This window comes from Salmo salar, chromosome 14, assembly GCF_965601325.2.
Source record: "Salmo salar chromosome 14, fSalSal1, whole genome shotgun sequence".
In the NCBI taxonomy this organism is placed as follows: Eukaryota; Metazoa; Chordata; class Actinopteri; order Salmoniformes; family Salmonidae; genus Salmo; species Salmo salar.
This window is the reverse complement of record NC_138304.1, coordinates 73004080-73019189: the sequence shown is the minus strand read 5'-3', so window position 1 is coordinate 73019189 and position 15110 is coordinate 73004080. Positions and strand designations below refer to the sequence as shown.

General features: G+C 41.1%; 1 protein-coding gene across 1 annotated transcript in view; it reads right to left on the bottom strand.

Annotated features, from left to right (window-relative positions):
- Positions 1–647: 647 nt before the first annotated feature.
- LOC100380685 (autotaxin) overlaps positions 648–15110 on the bottom strand; it is a 35213-nt gene continuing 20750 nt past the window's right edge. Inside the window, exons 24-25 of the mRNA XM_014141680.3 lie at positions 9469–9622; positions 648–2497 (exon numbers count right to left, since the gene is read on the bottom strand). Coding sequence (XP_013997155.1) covers positions 2327–2497; positions 9469–9622 — 325 coding nt within the window. The 3' untranslated portion in view covers positions 648–2326. The remainder of the gene's footprint in view (positions 2498–9468; positions 9623–15110) is intronic.

The window sequence follows — 15110 nt, the reverse complement described above, 5'->3', positions numbered from 1 at the left end:
CGGTAGGATAGTCAGTTTTACAAGGGTATGTTTGGCAGCATGAGTGAAGGAGGCTTTGTTGCGAAACAGGAAGCCGATTCTAGATTTAACTTTGGATTGGAGATGCTTAATGTGAGTCTGGAAGGAGAGTTTACAGTCTAGCCAGACACCTAGGTATTTATAGTTGTCCACATTTCTAAGTCAGAACCATCCAGAGTAGTGATGCTAGTCAGGTGGTCCAGGTGCGGGCAGCGATCTAAATCTGAAACAACAACCACCCAGATTTTAGTGGGTAGCTTGCACAATCATTCCTCATGGATAAACAGCCAATTATAAACTGGGTGGTTTGAGCCCTGAATGCTAATTACGTTGGTAACCAGTTTATAATAGCAATAAAGCATGGGGGGTGTGGTATATTAGCCATATACCACACCCCCTCGTGCCTTATTGCTTAAGTATAGCATAAGAAAACACACTTCCTAAACTTTGCGTTTTGGTTTTACTCCAAATACTACAGCCAAGGTTCAATTATTGACTAGATGGTTCTCTCAAATGTCTCTATACATAACATAAATTCTGAACTATTTTTGGCATGCCAGGCTTCCTACTGTATAACCAGTTATTTTGATTTCATGGTTATTGAAACAAAAATGACTCAAATGCTCATCTGCAACATTATAAGAATTTATTCTGATCAGAATCTAGCCACATGTTAATATTACACAATTTAGAAGGGAGAAACATAACCAGATACCATCAACATAACATCTGAGGCCATCAATGGAGGTTGTATTAAGTGACATGAATATGTTTGTTAATTGTGCTGAATCTGTAGGACTTTCAATGAGTCAACTGTTCTGGAAGCAGGGCCGTTATCAGTAGTAGATTTAGTACAGTACGCTCAAAGCCAAACAGCCAAACACTGCACTTGACTCCACTGTCATAAACATCATATACCAGTTGTTAAAGTCGCGTTATAACACAGTAATAAGAGCTTATAACAACTGAATAAGCACTTTTAACACCCATAATACCAATGCACACCACTAGCCTGTTAGCCAACCTGAAAAACACTTTGTGTCACCAATAAAGTATTACAGAAAGTTGTCATTGGTGTCTCGACTGTTTTTAACATTTGCTATGTCATCCTTATGTAAACCTTATGTAAGTGTAGGAGGTGGCAATAAATTCTTCACACCAATTTCAAAGACACGTCAGGCTATAGTAGATCATAACTCTGCAGTATTAATAGATATGACCAGTGGTGTACTTAAGTAAAAATACTTCAAATTACTACTTAAGTCGTTTTTTGGGGTACCTGTGCTTTAATTCACTATTAATCTTTTTGACAACTTTTACTCTTACTTCACTACATTCCTAAAGAAAATAATGTACTTTTTTACTCCATATATTTTCCCTGACACCCAAAAGTACTGGTTACATTTTGAATACTTAGCAGGACAGGAAAATTGTCAAATTCACGCACTTATCAAGAGAACATCCCTGGTCATCCCTACTGCCTCTGATCTGGCGTACTCACTAATCACACATGTTTCATTTGTAAATGATGTCTGAGTGTTGGTGTACCCCTAGCTATCCGTACATTTGAAAAACAATAAATGGTGCCATCTGGTTTGCTTAATGTAAAGAATTTGAAATGATTTATACTTTTACCTTTGATACTTCAGTATATTTTAACAATTACATTTACTTTTGATACTTAGGTATATTTAAAACCAAACACTTTTAGACTTTTACTCAAGTAGTATTTTACTAGGGGACTTTCCATTTTCTATTAAAGATATCTTTACTTTTACTCAAGTATGACAATTGGGTACTTTTTCCATCACTGGATATGACATCATCTTCCTGTAACCAAAAGCTTCCATTAACCTAATCCAACCCATTTCTCCACTTCCCCAAACAAACACTTAATTCACAACACAACACTTTCTCTCAAACCATACACAACAAAAGTCTAATTCCACTCCTATTTCGAACACAAGAGCTCTCTGGATTAGTGTGACGAAGTGGCAGAATTATTATCCTCTACATAATAAATATGACAAATACTATAAAAAATATACACCTAAGGGTCAGACATGTACTGGGGAGAGAGAAAGAGAGAGACCCCACTGGGCACACACTGGTTGAATCAAAGATGTTTTTCACGTCATTTTAATGAAATTACGTTGAACCAACGTGTAATAGACGTTAAATTTACATCTGTGCCCACTGGGACAAAGATGGGAGAGACAAAGAGGGGAAGTGAAACACAGTATGAAAATTGAGAAGAGAGGGAAAACGATACAGAGATACAGTGAGAGTGAGTTCGTGTGTGTCTGTTTTAGGTGTCACTCTCGAAGGTGTGCAGGTAGGTCTTGAGGGAGAGGGTCTGGGTGTAGTTCAGAGTGGTGGAGCGGTACAAGTCCAGGCCTGTGAGGATCTCCACGTCTCTGACCCGCGCTGTGTGCAGCTTCAGCAGCTCCTCCACCCACTGCGACTCGTCCTCTGAGCTCTGCAGGACCACCACAAGACAAGATGAACATTTTTTGTATGTGTGTTACATATAAATCATATGTAATTTGGACATGATTATGACCATCAGCTGGCTCATTCAATCTCTCTATTATTTATAGAAAGCCTTTCAAAAGACTACACACAGAGTTACAAGGTCATCAATATTGATAGAGCGGAAATTACAATGACGTTACCAGAAGAAAACATAGCTGCATTCATGGGAAACCCACTATATGACCGTCACAAGTAGGGCTGTTGCAGTGAAGGTATTATCACCACACCGGTGGTCACGAGTCATGAAGGCAGTCAAATTCCACATGACCGTTTAGTCACGGTAATTAGTCTTCTCCAAACTCTGATGCTGCTGCTGGTCATTAGTAGCCTACCAAACATGCTAACTGCCTGGTACTCAGCACTCTATTGTCCCTCTAATCACTCTGACATCAATGCAAATGTATTTGAAAATGTAATCAAACACTTCATGGGAGCCCATGAGCTCATGTTGTGCAACTTTTCTATAGGCTATGCAACTGTGTGAGAAAACAGAGTGATGGCCGCAAAATAAAAAGAGGAGGATCCCATCAGCTTTCTATAGGCTAGGCCTACTATATTTATTTCTCAACTTTCCTAATATTAAGCACATTGCTTATATTTACAACAGGAGTATAGCCTACCTGACTGACATGAAAATAAAGCATGGGGAAAAGCGTCCTTCATTCACTATTTAAGTGCATAGATTAAATAAAAGATTTGCCGCTGCCCCTGTTTTGATACAGGTGCATGATAATAGTCCATTCTAAATCAATACAAATGTCACACATATATTATTTAGTATATGTAAAGACAGGATTAAACCAAGAATAGTCTGATGGGTGACAATATTAGCCTATCCCTTGTGAATGATATATTATCACTTGTGAATGATGCCCAGCATAAGAAACAATGGCATTTTTTCTTCAACGCTTTTCTAATCATAGTGGTAGTCTACACCTCATGTAGCCCAGCCGATAGGCCTATATGATTTAATAAGGTTAGTAACTAAAGTGGCCAAATAATTTCTTAAAATTAAGCACATGAATCCGTTTTACAAGGGGTGTAGAGCCTAACTGGCATATATAAGCAGTGCGTGAGTTTCAAGTTTGGAGAAGATACATTTCACCATTAAAACCTTTATAATTAAAGCATTACATGCAAAACTGCATTTGCAGTCACTTTTGATAATGGTGTTTTCCGCTAATGGAACATTCACGCTTATAGCCTACTACCATGTGCACATTGCTGCGCTTATAATGTGAAAAAATAGCCTAATAGCTTACCAACATTTTAAGCTACACTCTCTGATCTGTTGCTTCAGCCACATTGCATAAAACAGTTTTTTTTTATGCTAGTGGTTGTATTCATTTGGGATCTATCACATTCCACAACTGTCCCAGACTATGTTGGAATATTTATTTATTGCACAGAATAGGATAGGTTGACTTTTGTACTAGGGGGGGATAGTAGATTGACATAGGCTAGTGCTGTTTGTTAGGCCTACTCATCTTGTTGGTTGACGAAATGTAAATCTGGACAGTTCTTCCAATATCTTCAATATGCACCTTGGAATTCTTCACTTGTAGCCTGTGAGAAAGACCCGTTCACGTGACGGAGAGCAATGCGAGTGAGAGACGCTTCGGATTGTGCAGAACACTCAGGGAGAAGGGCACAATGCAGCACTACTGACATCGTGGGATAAGTGGTCATGGTCATTTAGCCTCAGACGATTAATTACAGTAAGTTCAGTAAAAGTTACAGACCGATAAGTGGCCATGGTCATGTAGCCTCAGACGAGCAATTACAGTAAATTCAGTACCTAATCCATCAATTACAGTAAGTATAAAAAATATACAATGAGGGAAAAAAGCATTTGATCCCCTGCTGATTTTGCGTGTTTGCCCACTGACAAAGAAATGATCAGTCTATAATTTTAATGGTAGGTTTATTTGAACAGTGTGTGTGTCATGTCCTGACCAGTAAAAGGGGTTATTTGTTATTGTAGTTTGGTCAGGGCGTGGCAGGGGGTGTTTTTCTGTGTGTTTTGGGGTTATATTCTATGTCCTTTTTTCTATGTTTTGCATTTCTTTGTTTTGGCCTGGTATGGCTCTCAGTCAGGGACAGCTGTACTTCGTTGTTGCTGATTGGGAGCCATACTTAGGTAGCCTGTTTTCCTTTGGGTTTTGTGGGTGGATAATTTCTGTTTAGTGTTGTTACCTGACAGAACTGTTTTGGCTGTCATTCGTTTCTTGTTTTGTTTAAAGTGTTCCATTAAAATATTATGATGAGCACTAACCATGCTGCGCCTTGGTCTACTCCATTCAACAGCTATTACAGTGAGACAGAATAACAACCAAAAAATCCAGAGAAACGCATGTCAAAAATATTATAAATTGATTTGCATTTTAATGAGGGAAATAAGTATTTGACCCCCTCTCAATCAGAAAGATTTCTGGCTCCCAGGTGTCTTTTATACAGGTAACGAGCTGAGATTAGGAGCACACTCTTAAAGGGAGTGCTCCTAATCTCAGCTTGTTACCTGTATAAAAGACACCTGTCCACAGAAGCAATCAATCAATCAGATTCCAAACTCTCCACCATGGCCAAGACCAAAGAGCTCTCCAAGGATGTCAGGGACAAGATTGTAGACCTACACAAGGCTGGAATGGGCTACAAGACCATCGCCAAGCAGCTTGGTGAGATGGTGACAACAGTTGGCGCGATTATTCGCAAATGGAAGAAACACAAAAGAACTGTCAATCTCCCTCGGCCTGGGGCTCCATGCAAGATCTCACCTCGTGGAGTTGCAATGATCATGAGAATGGTGAGGAATCAGCCCAGAACTACACGGGAGGATCTTGTCAATGATCTCAAGGCAGCTGGGACCATAGTCACCAAGAAAACAATTGGTAACACACTACGCCGTGAAAGATTGAAATCCTGCAGCGCCCGCAAGGTCCCCCTGCTCAAGAAAGCACATATACATGCCCGTCTGAAGTTTACCAATGAACATCTGAATGATTCAGAGGCCAAAATGGGGCTCTTGGCATCAACTCAACTCACTGTGTTTGGAGGAGGATGAATGCTGCCTATGACCCCAAAAACATCCTCCCCACCGTCAAACATGGAGGTGGAAACATTATGCTTTGGGGGCGTTTTTCTGTTAAGGGGACAGGACAACTTCACCTCATCAAAGGGACGATGGACGGGGCCATGTACCGTCAAATCTTGGGTGAGAACCTCCTTCCCTCAGCCAGGGCATTGAAAATGGGTCATGGATGGGTATTCCAGCATGACAATGACCCAAAACACACGACCAAGGCAACAAAGGAGTGGCTCAAGAAGAAGCACATTAAGGTCCTGGAGTGGCCTAGCCAGTCTCCAGACCTTAATCCCATAGAAAATCTGTGGAGGGAGCTAAAGGTTCGAGTTGCCAAACGTCAGCCTCAAAACCTTAATGACTTGGAGAAGATCTGCAAAGAGGAGTGGGACAAAATCCCTCCTGAGATGTGTGAAAACCTGGTGTCCAACTACAAGAAACGTCTGACCTCTGTGATTGCCAACAAGGGTTTTGCCACCAAGTACTAAGTCATGTTTTGCAAAGGGGTCAAATACTTATTTCCCTCATTAAAATGCAAATCATTTTATAACATTTTGACATGCGTTTTTCAGGATTTTTGTTGTTGTTATTCTGTCTCTCACTGTTCAAATAAACCTACAATTAAAATTATAGACTGATAATTTCTTTGTCAGTCGGCAAATGTACAAAATCAGCAGGGGATCAAATACTTTTTTCCCTCACTGTAAAGGATGATTATTCTTCCAATACACACTGGCAAATGGATGGATTAGGTATTGTCAACAGGGTTGTTGTCTCTAGTGTGTGGCAGGCTGGTTAACGGTAGAACTAAAGTGATTAAAGTTAACGGTAGAACTAATACAATAATTGGCTTATGGAAGCACTTCTCTAAGCGAGAGAAAGGTATATTATATATTTCTATATAAGCTATTTATGCTACCTTTTATATTCTTGATCCTAATGATATAGGCCTAGGTGTAAAACAGCTGAGGTGATAGAGAAACGACCCTGGAATAAAAAACATGTGTAGGGTGGATAGAGGGTTGTTTTACAAGTTTACTCACAGCCATTACATGATACAACAGGATATAATTTGATGCCTAAGACACATTTTTACTGGCAGTCATTAGCGGTCGTTAGAATCTACATTCCTTGTTCCTTGTTCTTTTTTTTGTCGGAATATAACAGGATATAACGAGGACTACATGAAATATGTCTTGCATGTAATGGACATCAAAAAAGGACTGGTCTTGTGATATATTTAGGTTGTTTTCTCTTCTTTTTTTTTACGAACAACTGAATCCAATGAACTGAGCAGGCTAGGCTGACATGCTTATAGCCTGCTAGGACTTTCAAATATGAGCATTCATGTATACAGATTACAACTTCTCATTTCCGACTAATTGAAAATGAAATTTTGTTTAAAGTATCGCCCTTTCTTAAACAAGCCATACAAAGCTGGTTACAATTTCAGTTTAATCCTCCAGAAAAGAAAGAACAAATATTATGGTTAAACTCAAATATATTGATTAATAAAAAAACATTCTTTATGGAATAAATGTTTTAAAATTATTTTTATTAATGATATTATGAATAGAAATGGAGGAGTTATGTCACATATGCAGTTATTGAAAATATATGGGAATATTTGCTCAATCCAAACTTACAACCAACTGATTGCAGCACAACCACAAAAACAGAGGAGGCAAGTGGAAAAGGCAGAAGGAAGGGAACTTGTTTGCCTGCCATATATTAAAGATACAAATTGGCTGAAAGGAACTGGCATAAATAGAAAAATATTCCAGTTTCATCTGAGGACAAAAATGTTGACAGCTGCGCCATACAGGTTGCAAAGTAAATGGGAGGAGATTTTTGATGTACCAATTCCATGGCACATGGTTTATGAACTGGTACAAAAAAATACACTTGACTCAACAATTAGAGTTTTTCTATTTAAATTATTCTATCAAATTCTTGCCACCAACAGAATGCAATATTTTTGGGGCATACAACAATCTCAATTGTGTAGATTGTGTTGTGAAGAGACAGAATCAATAGATCATTTATTCTGGTATTGCCCCTATTTAGTTTGTTTCTGGTCACAGGTTCAGGAATGGTTAAAAAAAATCACATCACAACAACAAAATTAACCTTACAAATAGCAGTGTTGGGCGATCTGGAAAGCCATAGCCAGTCAATAAATGATATAATAATACTCGTAAGAAAGGTTTTCATCTTTAGCTCACAATCTGTGGAAAATATACGATTAGAAAGATAAAACAATGTTGTCAAACATCACAACATAACTGAAAAATATATGACACATGGAAACTAAACAAGGGCGGTCTATGGTGGTAGGTGGGATGGGCTGAGAGTGGCTGTCACGTTCGTTGGAATGAATATCGGACCAAGGCGCAGTGTGAGTAGCGTTCCACATCTTTTTTATAAAGTGAAACTTAGCAAAATACAAAACAAACAATAAATGAATAAACAAACCGTGACTACAGAGATGCTACGTGCACTAACTCAAAACAAACAATATCCCATAACCCACAGGTGGAAAAAATGCAACTTAAGTATGATCCCCAATTAGAGACAACGATAACCAGCTGCCTCTAATTGGGAATCATACAAATCACCAACATAGAAAATAAACCTAGAACCCCATATAGAAAATATAAACTAGAACAACCCCCCAGTCACACCCTGACCTACTCTACCATAGAAAAATAAGAGCTCTCTATGGTCAGGACGTGACAGTGGCTGAGGGTTGGGATTAAAGAGTTTGTTTGGTAATGTATTGTTGTTATATATAAAAGTACCATGTATGTAAAATGTATATGTTAAATGTATGTATATGTAAAAAAAGGTTAAAAAAAACTAAGATATTTGTCCTCCGAAGAGGGGTCAGGTAGCCTCAGACGAGCAATTACAGTAAGTTCAGTAAAGGTCACAGACAAATAAGTGGTCATGGTCATAAACAGTAGCACTAATGAAAGACCAATGGTTGAAACAGTAGACCTACACAACTTTAAGAGATACAGCCTCAAGAGTATACAATGAAAGGTCATTATCGTTATCATCATGAGACCAGAGGGTCATAGTGAACAAGTTATATTTATCATAGCACTCCATTTTGAAATCCACAGTTGTATTGTGAAATTTGAACTTACACAGAAGGCTGCAATAAATGCCATCTTCTGCCAACAATGATAAGAGGTTGTATTCTGACTTGAGATCTGTGTGCCCTTAACTCCAACTTTCGTGGAAGTGTCCCATTGAGATCAATGTAAGATTAATGCAAAGGTCAGAGTTGTGTGCGCTTATCTTGGCCCTGAATCAGGCCTTTATGAGTTAGTGCAGCAAAAGGTTAGTGGGAAGAGTGACCTATATTCATTCTAATGGCCACTCCAATAATTCAGTAGTGCAATAGAAGTCCGGAAATACAAAAGTCTGGTAAAGGCTGTTAGATGCTAAGTTGACTGAAGGACTGTGCATGGGAATGAACTAAGTACTTCCTCTGTCTACATCATTAAACTGTTCCCTTGATATGATGAAAAAATATCATGCCAGCAATTTCTCTAAGACTTATGAACAATTCATTAGCAACAAAGTACCATGTGGTGTCAAGAATTTGTCAAGGTAATAACGTCAGTTAAATTCGTTTCGCCATGTAATTTCTAAGTAAATACCTTGTGTGCGTGTGGTGAAATACATACACATTCAGAATTTTTGGGGGGGATTCTATTTCTATAGGTTCTAGATTCTAGATCTGTGGTTTATGACAATTTATTGCATAGGCTTCTTCACGCAGAGACAGCCATAGACATAGTGCCCCCATGTGGTGAGAGAATTACCTTGCAGCTCTCGTCGTTGTCTGAGCGGTGGGGTAGGAGGAAGGAGAAGACATTGAGGGGGCCGTCACACACCCCGGCCGTCTGGTTGACATCCTGACAGCTGGTGATCACTACATAGTAGTGTGTGGGGACCGGAGCCGAGACTGCGGCGTATCTGGGGGTCATATGTTGGTCACAGTCATAAGTAGTCACTTTAATGAAGATACAGGCAAGCACACACACACACGCACACACACACATGGAAGGGTGGCAGGTACCCTAGCTGTTAAGAGCATTGGGCCAGTAACCGAAAGGTTGATGGTTCAATTCCCTGAGCCGGCAAGGTGGAAAAATCTGGCGTTCTTGAACAAAGCAGTTAACACGCAACAAGAACTGCTCCCCAAGTGTTCATTTAGGCAGCCCTTTGCAACTCTCTGATTCAGCGGGAAACACATTTCGATTGAATGTATTGAGTTGTGCAACTGACTAGGTATCACCCTTTCCTTTTACACAGAAAGACGCACTGGTGCAGACACAAAAACAAACATGACCAGAGGAACCTGACCTGGTAGGGCTTAGTTTTTTATTATAGCTTTGCTACTATTTTCACAAATATGTGGTGAATTTTCTAAATCTTAGTACAAAACTCCAAATTGGTAACACTTATAACACAGTCAGTCTTACATCCAACACTTTTTTATTGTGCATTAATTTTGTTTGTAGACATCTTTCACCACACAGCCATTGATCCAAAATGTAAGTTTACTGTGAAATACACTGCTCAAAAAAATAAAGGGAACACTAAAATAACACATCCTAGATCTGAATGAATAAAATAATCTTATTAAATACTTTTTTCTTTACATAGTTGAATGTGCTGACAACAAAATCACACAAAAAGAATCAATGGAAATCCAATTTATCAACCCATGGAGGTCTGGATTTGGAGTCACATTCAAAATTAAAGTGGAAAACCACACTACAGGCTGATCCAACTTTGATGTAATGTCCTTAAAACAAGTCAAAATGAGGCTCAGTAGTGTGTGTGGGCTCCACGTGCCTGTATGACCTCCCTACAACGCCTGGGCATGCTCCTGATGAGGTGGTGGATGGTCTCCTGAGGGATCTCCTCCCAGACCTGGACTAAAGCATCCGCCAACTCCTGGACAGTCTGTGGTGCAATGTGGCGTTGGTGGATGGAGTGAGACATGATGTCCCAGATGTGCTCAATTAGATTCAGGTCTGGGGAATGGGCGGGCCAGTCCATAGCATCAATGCCTTCCTCTTGCAGGAACTGCTGACACACTCCAGCCACATGAGGTCTAGTATTGTCTTGCATTAGGAGGAACCCAGGGCCAACCACACCAGCATATGGTCTCACAAGGGGTCTGAGGATCTCATCTAGGTACCTAATGGCAGTCAGGCTACCTCTGGCGAGCACATGGAGGACTGTGCGGCCCCCCAAATAAATGCCACCCCACACCATGACTGACCCACCGCCAAACCGGTCATGCTGGAGGATGTTGCAGGCAGCAGAACGTTCTCCACGGCGTCTCCAGACTCTGTCACGTCTGTCACATATGCTCAGTGTGAACCTGCTTTCATCTGTGAAGAACACAGGGCGCCAGTGGCGAATTTGCCAATCTTGGTGTTCTCTGGCAAATGCCAAATGTCCTGCACGGTGTTGGGCTGTAAGCACAACCCCCACCTGTGGACGTCGGGCCCTCATACCACCCTCATGGAGTATGTTTCTGACCGTTTGAGCAGACACATGCACATTTGTGGCCTGCTGGAGGTCATTTTGCAGGGCTCTGGCAGTGCTTCTCCTGCTCCTCCTTGCACAAAGGCGGAGGTAGCGGTCCTGCTGCTGGGTTGTTGCCCTCCTACAGCCTCCTCCACGTCTCCTGATGTACTGGCCTGTCTCCTGGTAGCGCCTCCATTCTCTGGACACTACGCTGACAGACACAGCAAACCTTCTTGCCACAGCTCGCATTGATGTGCCATCCTGGATGAGCTGCACTACTTGAGCCACTTGTGTGGGTTGTAGACTCCGTCTCATGCTACCACTAGAGTGAAAGCACCGCCAGCATTCAAAAGTGACCAAAACATCAGCCAGGAAGCATTGGAACTGAGAAGTGGTCTGTGGTCACCACCTGCAGAACCACTCCTTTATTGGGGGTGTCTTGCTAATTGCCTATAATTTCCACCTGTTGTCTATTCCATTTGCACAACAGCATGTGAAATGTATTGTCAATCAGTGTTGCTTCCTAAGTGGACAGTTTGATTTCACAGAAATGTGATTGACTTGGAGTTACATTGTGTTGTTTAAGTGTTCCCTTTATTTTTTTGAGCAGTATATAATGAGTACATTGGTTTAATTACAAAAACATAACGATATCTTTGCAATTTTGTTATTTTAACAAAGTTAATCCAATAGAAAAACATGTAAGATACATGTTCCAAAATTGTCCTTTAAATGCAGTATGCTACAGTACTGTAAACTACAGTACATTACACTGTTTTCACATAAGGCAGTATACTTGCACTACCCATAAACATGTACTGATCATCAAATGTCCATAATTTCTATCCCATGTGTGATCAAAGGTGTGATCATTGAAGACATCTTTCACAATGTAATGAATTGAAATAAATGAAAAAAAAGTAATGTTTAGCAGCACTAGTTTGCATCAAGCCTGTCTTGAGCATTTGGCCATAAGTTGTCATCGAAATCACAGTAAATATCCTCATTGTTCATGCACCTGCGGAAAACCTGGCGAATCCAAGCCTGACATACTGTAGGTGTGAATTGAAATCATTGCATGCCTCATCCATGGCCTTCCACCTGTATTGTAATCGTGTATTGTATTGTACTTCTGTATTGTAGTGGTCCTGTACGTGGTTCAGTTCATAAGAGCATGGGTCAAGCAACTAGAGTTTTGGGTTTGATTCCCACTGTGGTCACATACCAAAATGTATGGACTGTTGTCACTTTGGATATAAGTGTGTGCTATATAAATGGCATATATTATGACACAAAGGGGGGGAATACTAGCCCAGACCCATGATGAGCCTCATCGAGGCCGGTGGGGGGGGGGGGGGGGTCGAGACTACGTGCAACACTGTACGAGGCCACCAGAGCAGAAAACAAATCTAGTTGTAAACTCCCCTATGAGAACAGAGAGGAGCGGACAGGCCCCTAGATGGGGATAACATTAGAACACATCTAAGATATTACTGTGGTGTACCACATTGTTTCATAAAAGAAGTCCAGTGGACGTTCCACCTCCAAAACAAACGGCAAAAATAATCATGCCTTGCCATGTGTAGTTTCAACAACAACGCAACTAGTAAAATGCTCTAATCATGTGTTCCGGTAGGATAACATTTCAGAATAAACCGTTAGGATAACTGGTCCCCTTGAGTACCAGTACCAATGCTACCACAGTCAGTCCAGCAACAATCAGTAAGAGGATTAGAGACCTCACAAGTCAAACTGCTATTGATAATAGCGACAGAGGAGTTAGTAGTCACTCAGGGTGCAACACGTGTAAGGGAATCTCAGAACACTCTTCTGATGGTTAACACACATCCCACTAATAAATAAAACCCTCCATTCAGGAGAAAAGTTATTAGAAGTCATGAAACATGATTACACCGCGTACGACTGGTTCAGTGCTTAGAGAGTACTTCCGTCATGAGGTTAGCTCCTCCGTGGATAACATAGCTATGAAATAGACTTCATACCTATCACCACTACAATGGTGTAAGACGCATTGACGTGTAGTAAAACTACTACAGGTCCCTTTAACACGTCTTGAGGTCGACATCAATTCTTACTGACCTCCAGGAATTGACCTGGAAATTATCTGACGACGTCAGACTCATTCTGAACAGGTTGCAGCCTACCGGGATACTTGGTTTCTTTCCCTTGGTATGTGCGTTTGTGTAAGCACAAACGCACACGTACAACGGAACATTTAATGAGGTTTTATGCTCGGATTGCTTAAGGGTCCGAACAAAATACCAGCTTTAGTAAAGTTGAAAATGTACTCTTAGGTCTTTGACTACAGTTACCGTACTCACCAGTTTCTCCACAGAGGTCCATAGGTCATCCCTGTAGACTACCTGAAGCTGGTGACTGACAGCTGTAGATTTATCATGTAGTTATCAATTTAGGATAGTGCCCTAAGCAACACACCGGAAATTAGGAACGCCCTAGATATGACATTAGACAATGACATTAGGGTCATTTTGCCAAGACCTTGGACGTATATAGAATACAGTCCAATTAGATGATGGTGTGATAACTATATTTTGTATATATTTTGTTTATGCTTTCATTCCTTTTTGTTTCATTTCCTTTGACACTTAAGAGCCATAGACAAGTTCCCCATACAACCATTACTTAGTTCCACAATGCCGCTCATTTGGGAAGAAATGTAATTATGTATTTCATGAGTGTGTTTGCGTGCGTTGCTAACATCTGCCTAAGTTACTGCCTAGATCCACCAGCCTGGACGACCAGACGACGGGTCCGGAACGGCAATCCCAATCCGGACATCTGCTGCCCATCCTTGTGGCAGCCTGCTTCATTTGCAGAAATCCTTCCCGGGTCAACCACCAGAGGGGGACTGCATCAACGATCACCAACCAGACATCCACTGCCCATCCTTGTGGTGGACTGCTCCTCTTTCAGAGAGCCTACCTAGGTAAACCACCAGAGGGGGACTGCAACAATGATCACCAACCGGACATCCACTGCCCATCCTTGTGGTGGACTGCTCCGCTTTCAGAGAGCCTACCTAGGTAAACCACCAGAGGGGGACCGCAATGACAATCACCAACCGGACATCCACTGCCCATTCTTGTGGTGGACTGCTCCGCTCTCAAAGTGCCTGCCAAGGTCAACCACCAGAGACTGCAACGATGAAACTGCAACCAGGACATCACGTGGTCGTTATTTTTGTGTTGGCTTGAAACTTGCAGGATAATCACAAGATTGAACCCACCAAAGGGGGACTTTCACGACGTGCCCTTTTTGGGTGAAGTACATAGCCCCCCCTCTCCCTCTCTCTCTCCCACCACAGGTTTATAACGGTCGGAAATACCAAAACTCATTTCCACACTCTGCCAAAATGAAAGTTGAGAATCCCTTTGTTAACACAGAAAGACTTTGCAGTACGGTAACGTCAAAAGGTTGAATAATGTAACAATATTTCTCTACTCCAACCAGTTGGAGTGGTCCGTGGACACTTAAGGAACAGTCATGTCGAGTTTGTTTCATTTGGTGATCTCATGAAGGACAGGAAACACACATTACTGTGTCTTTGGTTGTGTACAGCTATGGCCAAAAGTTTTGAGAATGACACAAATATAAATTATTATTCATGGCTGTGTTCTTAGGCAAAATTGGCTGAGAAGCAACCCCACACATGAATGGTCTCAGGATGCTTTACTGTTGGCATGACACAGGACTAATGGTAGCGCTCACCTTGTCTTCTCCAGACAAGCTTTTTTCCGGATGCCCCAAACAATCGAAAAGGGGATTCATCAGAGAAAATGACTTTACCCCAGTCCTCAGCAGTCCAATCCCTGTACCTTTTGCAGAATATCAGTCTGTCCCTGATGTTTTTCCTGGAGAGAAGTGGCTTCTTTGCTGC